This window comes from Equus quagga, chromosome 7 (assembly GCF_021613505.1).
Source record: "Equus quagga isolate Etosha38 chromosome 7, UCLA_HA_Equagga_1.0, whole genome shotgun sequence".
Lineage (NCBI taxonomy): Eukaryota > Metazoa > Chordata > Mammalia > Perissodactyla > Equidae > Equus > Equus quagga.
The window spans coordinates 22436012-22453849 of NC_060273.1; the positions used below are offsets into that span (position 1 = coordinate 22436012).

General features: G+C 49.6%; 2 protein-coding genes across 3 annotated transcripts; one reads left to right on the top strand and one right to left on the bottom strand.

The window, feature by feature from the left end:
* Positions 1–2160: 2160 nt before the first annotated feature.
* On the top strand, positions 2161–11720 carry ZNF771 (zinc finger protein 771). 2 transcript variants are annotated; one of them, XM_046665636.1, is made up of 3 exons: positions 2161–2250; positions 2912–3064; positions 10646–11720. In XM_046665636.1, exons 2-3 carry the CDS (start codon positions 2921–2923, stop codon positions 11456–11458), a joined length of 957 nt encoding a protein of 318 aa, XP_046521592.1. In that variant the 5' UTR covers positions 2161–2250; positions 2912–2920; the 3' UTR covers positions 11459–11720. The 2 variants fall into 2 exon arrangements, with proteins under 2 accessions (XP_046521592.1, XP_046521590.1); XM_046665634.1 differs by lacking the exon at positions 2161–2250 and adding an exon at positions 2437–2549.
* Positions 11721–14076: 2356 nt separating this feature from the next.
* Positions 14077–16857, bottom strand: DCTPP1 (dCTP pyrophosphatase 1). Its single transcript, XM_046668730.1, has 3 exons — positions 16716–16857; positions 15885–15995; positions 14077–14935 (listed from the first exon to the last, which is right to left on the bottom strand). Exons 1-3 carry the CDS (start codon positions 16808–16810, stop codon positions 14638–14640), a joined length of 504 nt encoding a protein of 167 aa, XP_046524686.1. The 5' UTR covers positions 16811–16857; the 3' UTR covers positions 14077–14637.
* Between the last annotated feature and the right edge of the window lie 981 nt (positions 16858–17838).

The window sequence follows — 17838 nt, forward strand, 5'->3', positions numbered from 1 at the left end:
TCCTTGGGGATTGAAGAGCTGAAGTAAAGTTCTAGTGAGGCTGAAGGCAAATAGTGGAACGCAGAGTAATGAGGAGTGAGGTAAAGACTTTTCCAAATTCAACTTTCTACCTCCCAGTCCTAACAGGAGCCTGGCACACAATAGGCCTCACTAAATACTTTGGTGAACAGTGTCCTTGGAACATGATGTGCTCTTCACAAGCTGTTACTTCCTTGTCAATCTGACAAACTCCCACTCATCTTTGAAGGTCCTTCACATTTATCTCCTCAGTGAGGCCTGCACCCAATATCCATTCCCTTCAACGGAGTTATTCAGTTATTCACTCATCCCACTATTCTCCTGCCAGAACATCTATTTTCATATGTTTACTTTTATCGCAATCTTCTTTACTGAACTATGAGATGCTCAAGAACAGAAACTAGATCTGATTCTAGGTGGATTCTTGTACATGTTTGTAAATGGATGGAGTCCTTTTCCTCCTTTTGCAAGCATCTGTTTCAAAGTCCTCCCACAGCAGGAGGACCTTCCAGTAGGGACTTTCAGTGTTCCCAGCTGAGTCTCCTCACTGATTCTCTGAATCAGGGCAAGAAAGCCTTACTTTTTGCTAGAGGTGGGGCTCCAGCCATAATCTGGCCCCTGCCTACCTCTCCTCACCTCCCACATTACATTTCCCCTTGCTAACTCACTTGGCTCCAGCCACACAAGCCTTCTTTCTGTTCCTCAAAGATGCCAAGCTTATTCTCACCTTAAGCCCTCTGAAGTTCTGTCTAGAACACTTTTCCTCTAGATTTTCAAATGGCTAACCCTTTCTCATCAAAGTTCATCTCAAATATTGTTTCCTCAGAGATTCCTTCCTCGACCACGTTAAAGAAGCCGCCCCAACCATAACCACTCCCCGTTGCATCATCTTGCCCTATTTCCTTCTTGCACATAGCATTATCTGAATTATCTTGTTTATTTACTTGTTTACATTTTTTACACCCTTAGATGTGCCATAATAGCCAAGATTTTTGTCTGTTTTGTTCACTACTGCATCTGCAATACCTAGAATGGCGCCAGACACATGGCAGGGCTCAATATATACTTGATGAAAGAATGAACACAAGCAAAGTGGCTTTTGGGGATCTTGAGTGTGAGTATCCAGGCATTTGCCCCCTTTTCCCAGCTCTGGGGAAGAGCATCAATGTGACCAGATGTAATCCCAACATCCAAATTATGCCCTGGGCTCCGCAGACTGACACTCAGGTTTAAGTCCTGGCCCTGCCACCAACGTCCTTATGTAACTTCATTTCTGAGAGTTTAGTGCAGCAGAAAGAGCCTGAGCTTTGGAATCTGCTACTTACCAGCTATGTGACTTTGGAATCTGCTACTTACCAGCTATGTGACTTTGAGCAAACTAATTAAGCTCTCTAAGCTTTAGTTCCCTCCTTTGTCAAAGGGAGATAATATTATTGATCTCCACATGGCTGTTGTAAAGAGACTGTGGATTGTAAGCACTTACTGAATGTTGTTTCTCTTTTCTTTCATTTCTGAATCTTAGTTGCCTCGTTCATAAAATGGTAGAATTAGTATCTTTTTCAAGAGAAGTGGAAAATACATATCTTTATATGACATATCCCAATTTTTAAATCTTGGAAATTAAAATTTGTGAAAGACTGCTCTTTTTTTTGAAACTAATTTTTAAAAGTAAAAATACCCTGAGGGTCAAATAAGATACTTCTGCGGCCATGGGCTACTAATTTTCTCCCTAGGGTTGTCAAGGTTCTTACCTATCTACTGGTTGTCAAGGATGCTATGACAACCCTTACTGTATAGTAACTGAGGCAAATCGGCTTACCTCCCTTAAGTTTAATTAGTTCATCTGTAACATGGATCCACCTTTGTGCGGATCTAAGGAGATCAGGTGTGTAAAACGCTTAGCACAACGCTGGCATACAGTTGGCATACCACACAACAAGCGGCAGCGGGGGCTTGGGGGCTGTTGATTTGGGAAGCATACATTCAAGGAGCAAGATATCCCAGAGACCAGGAGACCGGGAAGGCGACGTCAGGAAAGAAGGAGAAAAGACGGGAGAGGAGGAAAAAAGAGGGAAGGGACGAGGTGAGGAGGCAACAGGGTCCGCCCTCCAGGCGGGGCGCCAGCGAGAGGGCGAGGCCGGACGGGAGTGCACGTGGCCTATTTCGGGCGGAGCAGACGCGCTTGGCCCCAGCAGAGACCTCCGAGCTGGCCACAGGAGACGAGCCTTGAAGGTAGGTTACAACCGTGCTGCGAGGACCTTGAACGCCGGGATGGGGCAGCCACGGGCCCCTGGGAGTTGTGGAACAGCGGAGGTTGCTGGCTCTGGGCTCGCCACCCTCCTAGGGCAGTTTGGACCGGACGCCTGGGTCCTCTAGGCCCTTCCTCCTAGGGGGCGGGGTTAGGTGTTCTGACCAATGACCGGCCGTTCTAGAGGTCCCGCCCCTCCCCGCCCCCAGAGCCGCGGCCTCCCAGAGTGCCCAACCGCCCGGCGCTCTGGCCTGGGGCAGCACGAGCGGCGAACCTGCGGCTGGTGAGTGCATTACCCACCCAGGGTCTCCGCCCCGATCCCGCCTCTATCCCATGCCCTAGAGCTCCGGGCCGCCGACTAAGGCGCTGAGGAGTGACTCAGCGCAGGGAGGGTGGCGATTCGCCGGGGCTGGAGATTCGAACTGTTCAGGGCCTTGAATGCCGGGATGAGTGGGGTGAACGAGTGTCTTTGGAACTAGCCCCGGGGCAGTGCTGGGGCCTAGAGCCGGGTTGGGATGGAGGGGAGAGGGCCAGACCTAGAGACCAGGGCAGGGCGGGAGAAGCCACGGCTGCACCACCTTGCCTGGGCCAGGGCCATAGTTGGGGGGGCAGGTCCTCAGCTTCTGATCCAGCTCCCCACCTCAGGACGCCAAGATGCCTGGCGAACAGCAGACAGAGGAGGAGGAGGAGGAGGAAGAGATGCAAGAGGAAATGGTGCTGCTGGTGAAGGGTGAGGAGGATGAGGGCGAGGAGAAGTATGAAGTGGTGAAACTCAAGATCCCTATGGACAACAAGGAGGTACGTGTCCCACACCCTGGTGCCCCATTGCCCCTACATCTGGTCCAGGTCCAGCCTCCCTCAGACAGAAGCCAAGGGAGTCAGCCCCTACTTTTCTCTGAATCTTAAGACCTAGAATCTCAGGGTTGGCCACCCATTCTTCTGCCCCACTACCCATGCTGCCATCATATGGATGTCACACCTACTGTGCCAAGCTCCGTGCTGGGTGCTGGAGAGTAAACACCATCCTTGGTTCCCCATAGAACTTGACGTCTACTGGGGTTAGACTGACAAGTAACCACCCAGCCACAATCCTCTGTAATGGGTGCAGGCACCGGGGTGTGGAAGACCAGAGACGGGAACTTATCACAGACTTAGGTGTGGGGAGGAGGTCAGGTTAGGTAAGAGCAGTAGTGACAGCTGACTCTTGGGCAGCATTTACTATGCACCAGACAATGCTCTAAGTACCTCAGTTCTATAACATTGGTAGTATTTGTTCCATTTTACAGGTGAGGAAACTGAGGCCCAGGAAACTGGAGTTTGGTGACTGGCTCAAGGTCTCAAAGTTAGTAAAGGGATGGCTTATCTGAGGCTGAGGGGAGTCTGAAGGGAAGGAGGCTTGGCCCTTTCAGTGGCTCAGAGGAGTGAGTGGGGCGCTGGGAGAGGTGAAGGCAAGTGGTTCAGTTGTCCTGAAGCCTGGAGGAGAGGAGGGTGATTGACGGGCTAGGTGGGTGTCTGGGTTTTATCCCGAGGGTGTTGAAGGTTAAAGAAAGGAGTTTTAAGGAGATCAGAATATGAGTTAGATTTCCCCATTCAAGGCCCTAACTGCCACCAGGTACATTTCCACTTCCCAGAACCCTACAGGACTCCCACGCCAGCCAGAAGAGCCCCCAGTCCAGCTGGAGGGCTCAGGCTGGCCAGGGTTTCTGGACTGCCTCCGGCTGATTTCTTCCTGCACACGGGCCAGGTCCCAGGGAAAGGAAGTTGTGCTGCCCCCTAGTGGGTGTGGTGCACCCTAGGGGGAGGGGGCTGGCTGCTTTGGCCTCCTCTTCCAGTCAGAATAACTGTTTAGTTTTGTTTTTGTCAGGCCTGCTTGGCCTATCATCCTAGCTCCGCCTGCCTCTTCGGGCCCTGTGGATCCCCTGATCTCCACCTTTGGCCTCTAAGTTAAGAACCCAGACTCCAGAGCTTAGGGTCGACTTCCAATTCCATCACTTATCAGCTACGTGACCTTGGGCAAGTTTCTTAACCTCTTTGTGCCTCAGTTTCCTCGTTTGTAAAAGGGAAATCATAACAGTACCTACTTCTTGCGGTTGTGAGGATTAAATGAGTTAATACATGTAAAGAGTTAGATGTGTCTGGCACATCATAAACACTATGTAAATATTTGCTGCTATTCATTATTCTCTTGAAAGTTCAGGACCTTAGGCTAGGTCATCCTTCTGGAGATTTTTCAACTCATTTAAAAAAAATTTTTTTTTAAAGATTGGCATCTGAGCTAACAACTATTGCCAATCTTTTTTTTTTTTCTGCTTTTTTCTCCCCAAATCCACCCCCCAGCACATAGTTGTGTATTTTTAGTTGTGCATCCTTCTAGTTGTGACATGTGGGATGCCGCCTCAACGTGGCCTGATGAGTGGTGCCATGTCTGTGCCCAGGATGCAAACCAGCGAAACCCAGGGCCACCGAAGTGGAGCACGTGAACTTAACCACTTGGCCACAGGGCCAGCCCCCTCAACTCATTTTTTTTTTTTTTAAAGATTTTATTTTTCTCCTTTTCCTCCCCAAAGCCCCCTGGTACATAGTTGTATATTCTTTGTTGTGGGTCCCTCTAGTTGTGGCATGTGGGACGCTGCCTCAGTGTGGCCCGATGAGCAGTGCCATGTCCGCGCCCAGGATTCGAACCAACGAAACACTGGGCCGCCTGCAGCGGAGCGCGCGAACTTAACCACTCGCCCATGGGGCCAGCCCCTCCCTCAACTCATTTTTATCAAAGGCCTTTCTGGGAAAGGCTGAACTCTGGGGCTGGGAGTGAACAGGGAAACCAACACAGAGGCCTATACAGAGGACTGAGGGCATACAACTCAAGGCAGTGGGAAAGGTGTCATGGAGACGACTTTTGCTTGGGCCTTGAAGACTTAGTGGGGAGTTGGCAAATGGAGGAGGAGGAAGGGCATTCCAGGGGAGAAACAGCAAAAGCAAAGGCTTAGAGATGGGGCCAGAGAAGTAGGTGTGGCCAGAGAATAAAAGGTGTTAAAAGCCAGCATAAGAATTTGAACATACTGTTAGATTATGCAGTGCCATCAGAAGCCTCAAATCAGAGGGTCAGGATTGGATTTACTATTTAGAAGAATCATTGGCTGCTGTGGGGAGACAAGGCCGGGTAGGGCTGGTGGCCTGCTCTAAGGTAGTGGCAGCAGTGGAGAGAAGACGGAGAGAGGGAACCCTTGATTGGATTGGCTGGAGCTAAGGATGGGAAGGTGGGGGGTGGGCATGGTGAGTCATGAAAGGTATGTAGGCTGTCATGTAGCAGTTAAAAGCATTGGTTCAAATCCTACTTCCACCATTTACCAGCTTTGCCTCAGCTTTCTCATCTGTAAAATGGGATAATGAAAGTTCAGATCCTTGGATACCAGCCTAAGAAGTATCATCTGGGGGACTGGATTTGGAGGAGGCGGGTAGAACTGAGGATTACACACACATCCAACATTTAGCACTGTGCCCACAAGATAGCTCGTTAACTTGCTGTGTGGTCTCCCTGAGTCTCAGTTTCTATGAAATAGTGATCTCAAAACTCCTTCCAGTGCTGACATTCTGTGACTCTTAGGTGTCACCCAATCCCATGGCCAGTCCTTGTCCAGAACAGGCCTTAATTATGCTGCACTCGGGCTGGAGTATTCTCTCACTGCCTATCAGAATCCAATCTATCTTTAATGAATAGAAAGATTTCCTCAGAGGGCTCTATGCACATCCGATCCCATCTCTCCCTGCTTAAAGCCTTGAGTGGTTTTCTGTTTCTCTCAGGATAAAGCCTCATCTCCTAAGCCTGGCATTCAAAGCTCTTCACCGCCTGACCTCATGTCCTAGCTTCGTCTCTAATCACTTAACACCCATTCCATGCCCAAGCTTCAAACAGATCAGGCGCTTTCTCACCTCTGAGACTTTGCCCATGTGGTCTTTCAGCCTGTAAAACTCTCTTCACCTTTTCCACCTGCTTTCTCCAGGAGAAGCTCTTCTCTTTTCTAGGCCAGGTTTCTTAATTTTTATCATGCATACAAATCACCTGGGGATCTTATTAAAATGAACATTTTGATTCAGTAGGTCTGGGACGGGACTTGAGATTCTGCGCTTCTAACAAGTTTCCGGTGATGCTGATGTTGCTATCTGTGGACCACACTTCCTGTAGCAAGGAGCTCGAGGGGAGGGATCATATTTTATTATACTTTCTACCAAAAAGAAGGGAGATTCTGATGGCTGCAAGAGTCCAGGGGCAGGGGGTGGGGAGATAAGCTGTTGTAGGTAACCTCAAACTTGGTCAGTGAGGTAGAATTGTATCAAGATGAAGAAAATACATGTTTTGGACAATGACAGACTTCGTTTCAAACCCTGACTCTGCTATTGAATAGCTATCAGGCCTTGGGCAGTCACTTTACTTCTGAGTCTTATTTCCTTATAAAATGGAGCTAACGATACCATACTCAAAGTGTTGTGAGAATTTAAAACGAGAACATGGTGAAAAGCACTTAGCACACTTCCTGGCACAGGGTGAGTGCTCAGTAAATGGTAGTTGTTGTTATTAATTAGAAAACTAATATCTGAGGAGGAAACTGTTAACGTTTGCCCTGGTGAGAAAAGAAATACTTAAGCAGGAATACAAAAATCACTTAACTTCGAATACTTGGATTATTGTATTATGATACTACACTGTATCCCCATAGTACCTTCTCGTTACAATGTAAATGCCATTTATTCTGATTTTTAAATCTAATAGTTGTAGAATTTAAGCCAGGGAAGGGCCTTTAATGATCACCTAGTCTGGTCTTTACCACGTGTATCGCTCACCTCTGGTGCTCATTTATTTAATGCTTTTCTTCACATAGATTCACGCCGTTTTGTTAAAGAAATTTGCCTTCATCTAAACAAGAATATTGATGAAATTGTGGGTTTCATGTGATCCATTGTTTTTCTAATATCTGTGAAAATAAATACATAATAATTACAATAAGATAAAAATTTGCCTACATGACACTTAGTATCCTCTTGCATCCTGTGATGTGCGGACCTCAGGCTGGGAAATTTTTCTCTCTCCTAGACTACCTTGCCTGCTTTGGTTCACTGAGACAAGGGAAGGGAGTGACTTGCTCAGGGTCTTCATGAGCTAGACTCAGCCCCTCTTACCAAGATTCTTCCTGGGGGCACCCAAGGCCCCTCCTCCTGGAGCTGGAGATACTTGTGTGTACTTGTGTGAAGAATTTCTTTTTTGTAAGTCAATGAACCCAGCAAAGGAAGTCCTCAGGCTGGTCAAAATCATCTGAAAAGAAGGGTGCCGAAGAAAAATGGGCCAGAAAAAGGTAGATATAATGAGAAAAGACCTCACCACAATGGCTGACATATTGAAACAAACCCAACAGATTTCAAAACCAAGGCAAGACTGCAAAGTGTGACCTTGAATTCAGATTGTGCCAGACCTGCTGTGGGGAGTTCCTTGATTTAAAGTATCAAGTTGTGTTTTAACTTTGAATCTCTCTTGGAGAGTGCCAGGGACTTGGAGTCCAACGCCAGTCACATCTCGGCTATGCGAGTGCCGGGAAGCAGTGTAGCCTAATGGTTAAGGGCGAGCGCTCTCGAGTCGGTCCTGACTCCCACTGCTTATGTGAATTGAATCTCCCTGAATCTCTGTTTTCTCAACTATCAAAAGATAGTTTTGACACTTGACTCAAGGGGGTATCAGGAAGATTTAATACAATAATGTCCACAAAATAGCATTGTCAAAGCTTTACACTATAATGTCGTTGTCACTATTATCATTATATGTACTGTTTAAACCAGAGTTCCCTCAGCTGGTCACTAATTTCCCAAACCTTCTTATTTTCCAATTTCTGTGTTGGTTACCAAAAAACTGCTACCTTTTTTACAAAGGATCTTGAGGGCCTTGAAGTTGCCCTCCTTGCAGCCTGAGAAAGAAAAGGCTTTACTGCTCCTTAGCTGCCACTTACCCTCTCTTAACCTGTTGCCTTATCTCTAAAATAAGAAAAGTGATAACTACTTTGTGGAGATCGAATATGGGGAGAAGCTAACACGGTCTTGTCCTTAATATGTGCCAACTATTTCATTAGGGACCTGACTGCTTGGCCCACAGCAGATGCTCACCGTTACTTTTGGTGGAATGAGCCTTCTGTTTTCTAAGAAAGGAGCAATGTGCCCTCGATACTCTTCTTCATTCTACTGTTAATATAGAATGTTTCCCTTCACCTGCCTCTTGCAAAGCATTTCTTTTTCTGATTTTTATCTCTAGAAGTCCAGACTTCATGAAACTGGCTCATTTTCGGCCACAGAATAGTATTTGGTTTTTACCCTTGCCCTCTTCCTCATAGCTTAAAAAATAATAGGTGCTTGGGGGCCAGCCCAGTGGTGCAGTGGTTAAGTTCGCACGTTCCGCTTCAGCTGCCCAGGGTTTGCCAGCCCGGATCCTGGGTGCAGACATGGCACCACTTGGCAAGCCATGTTGTGGCAGGCATCCCACATATACAGTAGAGGAAGATGGGCATGGATGTTAGCTCAGGGCCAGTCTTCCTCAGCAAAAAGAGGAGGATTGGCAGCAGATGTTAGCTCAGGGCTAATCTTCCTCAAAAAAAAAAAAAAAGGTGGTTGCTCTTTTTTTTTTTTAAAGATTTTATTTTTTTCCTTTTTCTCCCAAAGCCCCCTGGTACATAGTTGTATATTTTTAGTTGTGGGTCCTTCTAATTGTGGCATTCGGGGCACTGCCTCAGCATGGCCTGATGAGCGGTGCCGTGTCTGCACCCAGGATCCGAACTGGTGAAACCCCGGCCGCCAAAGCGGAGGGCACAAACTTAACCACTCTGCCAGGGGACTGGCCCTAGGTGCTTGCTCTTAAAAGTTTATTAAAGAGGGGCCGGACTGGTGGTGTAGTGGTTAAGTTCATGTGCTCTGCTTCGGCAGCCCGGGGTTCACAGGTTTGGATCCTGGCCGGGAACCTACATACTGCTGGTCGAGCCATGCTTCGGCAGCCTCCCACATACAAAACAGAGGGAGATTGGCACAGATGTTAGCTCAGCAACAATCTTCCTCAAGCAAAAAGAGGAAGATTGGCAACAGATGTTAGTTCAGGGCCAGTCTTCCTCACCGAAGGAAAAAAGAAAAAGAAAAAAGTTTATTAAAGAGCTTGGACTGGGTGCTAGCCTGGCTTCTAAGATACCATGCTCTCCTGGCTCTCCTACCTCACTACCTCACAGACTGCCTGCTTCTGCTGTCTTCTTTGCTGGCTGTTCTTCATCTTGCTGCCCCAGGTTCCCTCTGCTCATTCCCTGGGTAATCTCATCCAGTCTCAAGGCTTTAAAAACCATAGATAGGTTGACGGCTTCTCAGTATCTCCAGCCTAGGCCTCTGTCCTGAGCTCGTGTCCAAGGAGAATTGAAGGTAACATCCAAAACATCTCACCTACCAACTTGCTCCTCCCACTGTTTTCTCTGTAGATGGCAACTCCTCCACCTTTGCAGTTGCTAAACTCAAAATCCTTGGAGTCATTTTGACTCTTTCTTTACAGCTCATTTCTAATCTATCAAATCTGTTGTCTCAAACTGCAAAATACATCAAGAAGCAGACCCCTTCTCACCACCTTCGCTTTGCACCTCTGTCACCTGGGTCTGGGCCAGTCTTCTCTTGCCAGATGACTGCAATACGGTAGCCTCCTCACTGGGCTCCTGCTTCTGCCCTCTCCCCTTCTTCATTCTGTGGAGCCTTTTAAAACATGAGCCTAATCTGTTCATGTTCCTGCTCAAAAATGCCTAACGTCTCCTCTAAAGGTTCCTCATCTTGTTCATATTACAAGGTCCTAAGCTAAGAGATCCCCTCTAGCACCACCCCGTGTCTTTTCTCCTCCTCATGCATTCTGCCCTAGGTACTTTTTCTTACTATTCCAGAACTCAACAGGCAAACTCCTGCCTCGGTTCCCTCTGTAGCCTGCTCTCTCACCTCCTTTAGGTCTTTGCTCATATTCTATCAGTAAGGTATCTTAACAACTCTAAATTTACAGCATCCTCCTAATACCAGCACTCCTTACCAGTTCTTCCTGAAAGAAGGAATTTTTTAAGTTTAATGCTGAATCTCCAGTGCCTAGAGCAGTCTGGTACATTGTTTGCGCTCAATAAAAATATTTGTTGAATTAATAAATAATAGCTAGAATGACACTAGGCATTGTCATATGTGCGTTAATGTATTATTTAATGCGCACAACCTGAGGCAGGCACCTTTGCTTTTCCTATTTTACAAACGGGGAACTGAGAGGTTGCAGCGTGTACAGACCCAGAACTCTGGCTCTCGGGCCTTTCGATCCGGGCTGACCTGTCCCCCCTCTCCCCGCAGGTCCCGAGCGAGGCGCCAGCGCCGCCGGCCGACCCGGCGCGCCCACACGCGTGCCCGGACTGCGGCCGCGCCTTCGCGCGCCGCTCCACGCTGGCCAAGCACGCACGCACGCACACGGGCGAGCGGCCCTTCGCGTGCACGGAGTGCGGCCGGCGCTTCTCGCAGAAGTCGGCGCTGACCAAACACGGCCGCACGCACACAGGCGAGCGGCCCTACGAGTGTCCGGAGTGCGACAAGCGCTTCTCGGCCGCCTCGAACCTGCGCCAGCACCGGCGGCGCCACACTGGCGAGAAACCGTACGCATGCGCTCACTGCGGCCGCCGCTTCGCGCAGAGCTCCAACTATGCACAGCACCTGCGCGTGCACACGGGCGAGAAGCCGTACGCGTGCCCGGACTGCGGACGCGCCTTCGGCGGCAGTTCCTGCCTGGCGCGCCACCGACGCACGCACACGGGCGAGAGGCCGTACGCATGCGCCGACTGCGGCACGCGCTTCGCGCAGAGCTCTGCGCTGGCCAAGCACCGGCGCGTGCACACGGGCGAAAAACCGCACCGCTGCGCCGTGTGCGGCCGCGGTTTCGGCCACCGCTCCAACCTGGCGGAGCATGCGCGCACGCACACGGGCGAGCGGCCCTACCCGTGCGCCGAATGCGGCCGGCGTTTCCGCCTCAGCTCACACTTCATTCGCCACCGTCGCGCGCACATGCGCCGGCGCCTCTATATCTGTGCGGGCTGCGGCCGGGACTTCAAGCTGCCCCCTGGTGCCACTGCCGCTACAGCCACCGAGCGTTGCCCCGAGTGTGAGGGCAGCTGAGCCACCGTTACTGTCTATGCGGGATGCAAGCGTTCGGCTGAGGAAGGGCACGGTGGGACCCGCCAACTGGGGTTGCATTAACCTGGACTGCTCCTCCCTGCCCTGCCACCCGGGTCTGGGAAAGAGTGGGACGGCAGGCCTGGCTGCCCTGGAACTGGGAGACAGGGAGAATCACCCACCAGGGTCCCTGGAAATCGTGCCCACCTCCCCGTCACTACATCCCCTTGGCCCATGTTAGTGAATAAAATATATCCTCATCCCACCCGTGCCTGTGAATGAGGTGGGTGGGGAAAGGAGGAAAACTGGGGTTTTCCCCAGACTTAGGGGACTTGAGTTGTCACGGAGCCGAGTGGGGCTGTAAGTCCAAAAGGGTTCCTGGAACTGGGTTTGTAGTTTGGTTGTGTTCTCAAATCTGGTATAGCACGTTCTAGATCAAACAGGCACTGCATTCTGCAGCGCTTTGGTGAGCAGCCATGTACCTCATAGAGCTCAAGTCTAGTAAAGAGACAAGAAATAGTGGAAACCTTATAGCACTATGTTAAAGGCTTTAAGGCTTCATTATTATCATTAGCTCATTTTCACCCCCAAAGCACCCCAAAGTTAGATAAATCTTTTATCCCCATTTCTGCAGATGAGTACATAGTAAACAGCAGGGCAGGGACAAGTGAAGAGGCAATTGCTGTCCATTGTTATTGGACCTCTGATGGGGGGAAGTAGTTGGACAGGAAAGGTCTTTAACGCAGTCTTATAGTTGAGAGGCTCTTCTCAGAGGTGATGTTTAAGATAGTCTTGAAGGCTAAGAGATGGGGTTGGATAATTATGGAGAAAGCCCCATGCCAGAAAGCCAACTGCATGCCAGACTTGTTAGAGCTTGCAGATGTCCCCTAGGGTGGAACGTAGGGACAAAAAGCAAGGAGGTTGGCAGCAGCTAGACCACTAGGGACCTTGGAAGCCAGGTGAAAGGGTCCAAGGCAGCAAAGAGGGCTTGAGGGATTAGAGGGGAGGGATGGATCTGACATTAGGGAGCTAAAATTCACAGGAGTTAGAGTGGCCCCGAAGATGAGGGAAAGGAGAGATGGGGGCTAACCTTATTTCTTAGCTTGGGTGACTGCAGGCCATGAGGTAGGGGCACAGGATGAGGTGCAGGAGAGGAACTGAAGTGGTAGCAATTGGCACACCCCAATCTGGACATTTTTTTTTTTTTTTAAGATTTTATTATTTCCTTTTTCTCCCCAAAGCCCCCCAGTACATAGTTGTACATTCTTCGTTGTGGGTCCTTCTAGTTGTGGTATGTGGGACGCTGCCTCAGCGTGGTCTGATGAGCAGTGTCATGTCCGCGCCCAGGACTCGAACCAACGAAACACTGGGCCGCCTGCAGCGGAGCGCGCGAACTTAACCACTCGGCCACGGGGCCAGCCCCCCCCAATCTGGACATTTTAAGTGAGGTACATGTGGAGGGGTTAAGGAGGTGATTAGAAATACCAGCTTGGACACCAGGTCTGGAGTGCCTGACACCACGTCCAGAGGAGGGTACTCGAGAAGAGTCTGAAAGAACAGCTGGAGGTAGAAAGCAAGCCTGAAATGTGTTGTCTGGGAAATCTAGAGGAAAGTCTCAGAGGGAGTGGTAGGCTCAGTCAGATGCTACTCTAATGTCCACTGTATTTCTAAGAGTTCTGGGAAAGTGGTGAGAGCATTCAGTGGAGGGGAGGAGATTAAAGCCAGCCTCGAGTGGGTAAGGGTATAAATGAGAGAATGAGAAAGCAGAGTAGATGGGTAGACAACTGTTTTGAAGAGGCTTGGCCATGAAAAGCATGAAGGGAGTAGCTGGAGAAAGTTTGCTGGTTTTATCTTGTCAATAGGGAAGAGACTCAATTGCGCTTTATATGCTGACTGGGAGGGTTAACGGAAAGAAGAGAAGTTGATTAGAGAGGGGAGAGAAGATAGGTGATCAAGGAGAGGGAATGAAATCAGAGCTATCACTGGTAAGGAGAGGAAAGGTGGGTTTGGGAACACAAAGCTGAAGCATTTCTGGTCTGAATTCTGTTTTACCTGAGAAGTAAAAGAAGTAACTGGTTAAGAGGGAGTAGGGTCATTAATAAGAGGAATGAGGCCAGTAAAGAGGAATCCCTCGCTTTACTGATGTGGAAATAGGCTCAGAGGGGCAATAAAAAAATAGTTTAAAGGTCTTTTCCCCTGCATTACCCCACCCTGTGAGTGAGGCAGGCCATGGGTATCTCAGAAAGGGAAGTGATGTGCCCGAGGTCACACAACAGGTAAACCATACACACCCAACTCTATCTTTAGGTGTAGAGGTAGAGTGAGAAATTGGCTTGAGGAGAGCAAGGGAGAGGGCAAGGGGCCCAAGCTCAAGAAGAGAGAAGCCCTATTCTCCACATCAGAGACCTGATCCTGATTTGTACTGGGGAACTGAGGCTGGATTCTAGGCCCTGGGCTTGCTTTAACTGTTGACATTTCCTGCTCTGGGCCTCTGCAAGTTTTGAGTTGAAAATAACTGCAAACTTATAAAGTCCCTACTATGTGCAAGGCACTGGCTTAAGCACTCTACTTAGAATAACTCACTTAAACCTTACAACCCTATCAGGTAGATACCATTATTGTCATTTTAGATGTTTCATTTAGATTTCATTTTATTTTCATTCCACATCTAAAGGCACAGAAAGATGAAATAATTTGATGAATGTCATCCAGCTCATAAGTATCAAAGATGGCATTTGAACACAGATAGCCTGGCTCCAAAATCTGGGCTTCTAACACTACATACAGCCTCCAGTCTCCCTTAGAGGTCCCAGCAGGGGGAAGCAATTTGCCTGAGATCCCGCGGGGAACTTGAAAGAAAACGGATCTCTCTGCCTTGCAGGTGGGAGGTTCAATAGAGAAACATGGGAGTTGGGCTCAGGTATCCCAGTGCCCCTCTCCAGCACCTGAGACAGACCCTCCCTGGCCACCCCAGGAAGAATCTAGAAGTTGCTAGCCAAAAGTTTTATTAAAGGAGAAAATACCAGGAGGCTGTCTTCTGGAGGTTCTTGGGCGTCAGACCTCAGGAAGTAGGGCCTCCAGGCCCATGATCTGTTAGGAAAGGACTAGAACAAGGTTTCAAGGCCAGGCCACTGTCTGCTCCTCAGATGCCATGCTGAGTTGCAGGTCCGGTGTCCATGTTTCTAGGTTGAGGCCTGGCCCATAGACTCACAGGCAAGGTCTGCAGGCCCCATAGCCTGGTCTTCAGAGGTGGCCCCGTGAGGCAAGTCTGTATACTTGCGGGCAGAGCCGCGGGACAGATGTGCTGGGTAGCGTTGCCGGTTGGTGTCCATCTTGGAGAGCACTGCTTGGGGCAGATCCACACGGCAGCGGGCTGCTAATGCTACCAGGTAGATGAGGACATCACTAAGCTCCTCTTGAAGGGCTGCTCGTTCCTTGGGGGGCCAGGCTTGGGGGCCAGCCTCATCAGGCTTCCACTGACTGGGGGCAGAACACAGGTAGGCGCACACACACAGATGCTAGCTAGGACAATGGGCTCCGCCTCTCTTAGGAGCACCCCAGTCCTTGCAGTAATAAGCTCCCGCCTCTTGGGAACTTCCTCCAAAGACAACTCAACCCATTTGGGCCCTGGGTAGAGTCAGGGTGGGGAAGAGATCCCAATAGATGATTCACTCAGTGTCCCTACCTGAGCAAAGGAGTGGCCAAGAGATCATTTCACTTCTCCAGACCCAATTCTACTTCTCTCTAGCCCTAGCCACTGCCACCCTAGACTAATCCTCAGACCTGGACCACTGTGGAAGCCCACTGACTCATCTACTCTTGCCAAGTACCATCTTTTAAAAGCACACATTACATTTTGTCCCTTCCCTGCTAAAAGTCCCCCAGCTGTGCTTGGAATAAAATCCAAACTCCTGACCATGCCCTCCAGGTCCTGCATGAGCTAACTCCTCCTCTTCCAATGTCATTATCCACCACTCTCCTTCTCACTCCCCACCTGAAGCCACTCTGGCCTTTTCTGTCTTGCCAACAGGGCAAACAGTCACAGGGCCTTTGCACTTACTGCTCCCTCTGCCTTGAGTGCTCTTCCCCCTGTAGCAGGGGGAACATAGTTGTCCCTGTCTGGAATGCCATAGGCAGATCTTCTATAGAATACCTTCCTTTCCACTCCAGAGGCAGAGGTAAAGGAAGGTTGCCACCACCCCTTCTTAGATGGGGATCTGCTTGCTGTTTTCACATCTTTCTCTCCCAGAAGACTGGGTGCCCAAAAAGGGTAGGGACTGGTGAGTCATCTCTGTATCCCAAGCCATCAGGCACAAGAGCCTAGCAGTGAGGAGGGAAAACGAAGCCATGGATATTTGATCATCAAATAAATGTTCCCCTCCCATCCCCTACAACACAGATTCTTCCAGGACTCTTTTCATTTACTCACAAGAGCTCTGCCAATTCCCCTACTTCCCCCACCAAGGCCAGGAGGAGGTTCCGAGGTTGGTGGAACTGGTCCCAGTCTCGTTCAGCAGCAAACTCCGCATGGAGGCGGCGGCTGGAATAGAAGAATGGGGTGGAAGCCCAGGTCTCAGGGTTAGGCGATGCAAGAGGAGACGCAGGGCCCAGGCAGGTATCTGTGATGTAATGGGGGCATTAAGTATCAGGGGACTCTGCAATTCCTTGGGCAGTCTGAAGCAAATCCTTTCTTCTCTGTGGGACTTGGTCTCCTCCTCTATAAAACGGCGCACCCCTACAACAGACTCTAAACTCTACCGACATCTAACAAAAGCTTCTTTCCCATTATTCCATCTCCTGCTGCTGCTAGTTTCCTCCACTTGGAATATCCCTATCTCTGCATATCTAAGTCCTACCGATTTTACAGAGTGCAGCTCCACGGGCACTTCCCCTAAGAAGCCCCCCTTGACTTCCTCCAGCAAGAAATAATGTCTCCCACCTCTTAGTACTGCATTTGCCCGGGTCCTAACACCAACTCCTGGAGGACGGAGGCCGAGCGGAAGCAGCATCGGACTCGGTATTTCCCCAGGGCTAGTTCTAATATTACTCACCGAGCGTCACCATTTCCGCAGCCTCAGGTGTACATTGCTAAGCCCATTTTGCAGATAAGGAGGTTAGAAGGTTCGCCCGGGGTTAGCCAGCAGAGCTGGGACCCACTCACAGCTGTTACCCTTCTTCCCGACCACGTGAAAGGACCTTTCCCAACAAAAGGGAGAAAGGGGGCTATCTCCCCAGCCTAGGCTGGGCAAGGACGGCTTACATGTCCTCGAGCGTAGGCTCCGGGCTGAAGCTGAAGGGGCCGGCAGCGGCAGTGCCCTCTGCCCCCGTGTCCCCACGCGTCTCCCCACACGCCATGGACACGCCGCTCTCCGGGCAGCAGCAGCGACTGAACTGGAGAACCGGGCGCAAGCACGGAGCCCGCCTCCAGAGGCCCTGGCCAATCACAGACGTTCGTGGTTGCTTCATGGGGCGGGGCCAACAGGAAAGACCAATTACTTATGTGGAGTTTACTACTGCCCGCCTCTTACCCCGACTGGACCAACCGGAGAGAGCTTCAAGAGTGTACTCTTACGTCCAGGCCCTGGAATTCTTCAGCCTTGGCCAAGCATCTTAAAGGTATAGGTACCAGATTCGACCAGGGGAAGAGACAGAGGGCAGAGGATGGAGAGAGCGCAGGCGCGTCACTTCCTGTGTGGGCGTCAGATGGCGCGAAGGCGAAATGACCGGGCGGGGAAGGGTGTGGCGCGCCGTTTAGAACCCCAGAAATGGAGAGTTTAAGCAGAAAGGAGAATTTATTGTAAGGATACAAGAATGTCTGCAGGATACAGCTGGGCTTTAGGAATGAACTGAAACCAGGGTAGCAGTTTAAAGTATTTTACATGTTTAATCCTTGCAGCAACTCATTTAATCCTCACGACAACCTTATAAGGTAGGTAATACTATGATCATCATCCCCACTTTACATATAAGGAAACCGAGAAATTGAGTAATTTAACTCAACAGCTAGTAAGGTGGTAGCCAGGTTTCAAAATCAGGTAGTTTGGCTTCAGAATCTGTGTTATTAACTTCACTTTTCAAATGATGATAAATACTATGAAATTTTTTTTTAATGTTACAGTACTTAAATACTATGAAAAGTGGTGGCAACTTTAGATTGCATGGTCCAGGGAAGATGTGGTAAGCACTGTTGGTTATCTACTCAACTGCCCTTTCCCCTCCTCCATTCTTGTAGAACTTTGATGTTGTTCTGGGGTCTACATTCCTCTACTTGTGGCCCCATTGCCCTGGCTATTGGTCAGGTTATGGGTGAGCATGTGGCCCAGTTCTTGACAATGAGAAGTTAGGAGAAGTCTGTTGGAGACTTCTAGGAAAGGTTCTTAGTT

Excerpts from the sequence above, each read along its gene's own strand:
- ZNF771 (XM_046665636.1), top strand. The coding sequence starts at position 2,921 with ATGCCTGGCGAACAGCAGACAGAGGAGGAGGAGGAGGAGGAAGAGATG. Across the intron at positions 3,065-10,645 it reads TCCCTATGGACAACAAGGAG|GTCCCGAGCGAGGCGCCAGC; the intron begins GTACGTGTCCCA and ends CTCTCCCCGCAG.
- DCTPP1 (XM_046668730.1), bottom strand. The coding sequence starts at position 16,810 with ATGGCGTGTGGGGAGACGCGTGGGGACACGGGGGCAGAGGGCACTGCC. Across the intron at positions 15,996-16,715 it reads GAGCCTACGCTCGAGGACAT|CCGCCGCCTCCATGCGGAGT; the intron begins GTAAGCCGTCCT and ends CTTCTATTCCAG. Across the intron at positions 14,936-15,884 it reads GGGGAATTGGCAGAGCTCTT|TCAGTGGAAGCCTGATGAGG; the intron begins GTGAGTAAATGA and ends TTCTGCCCCCAG.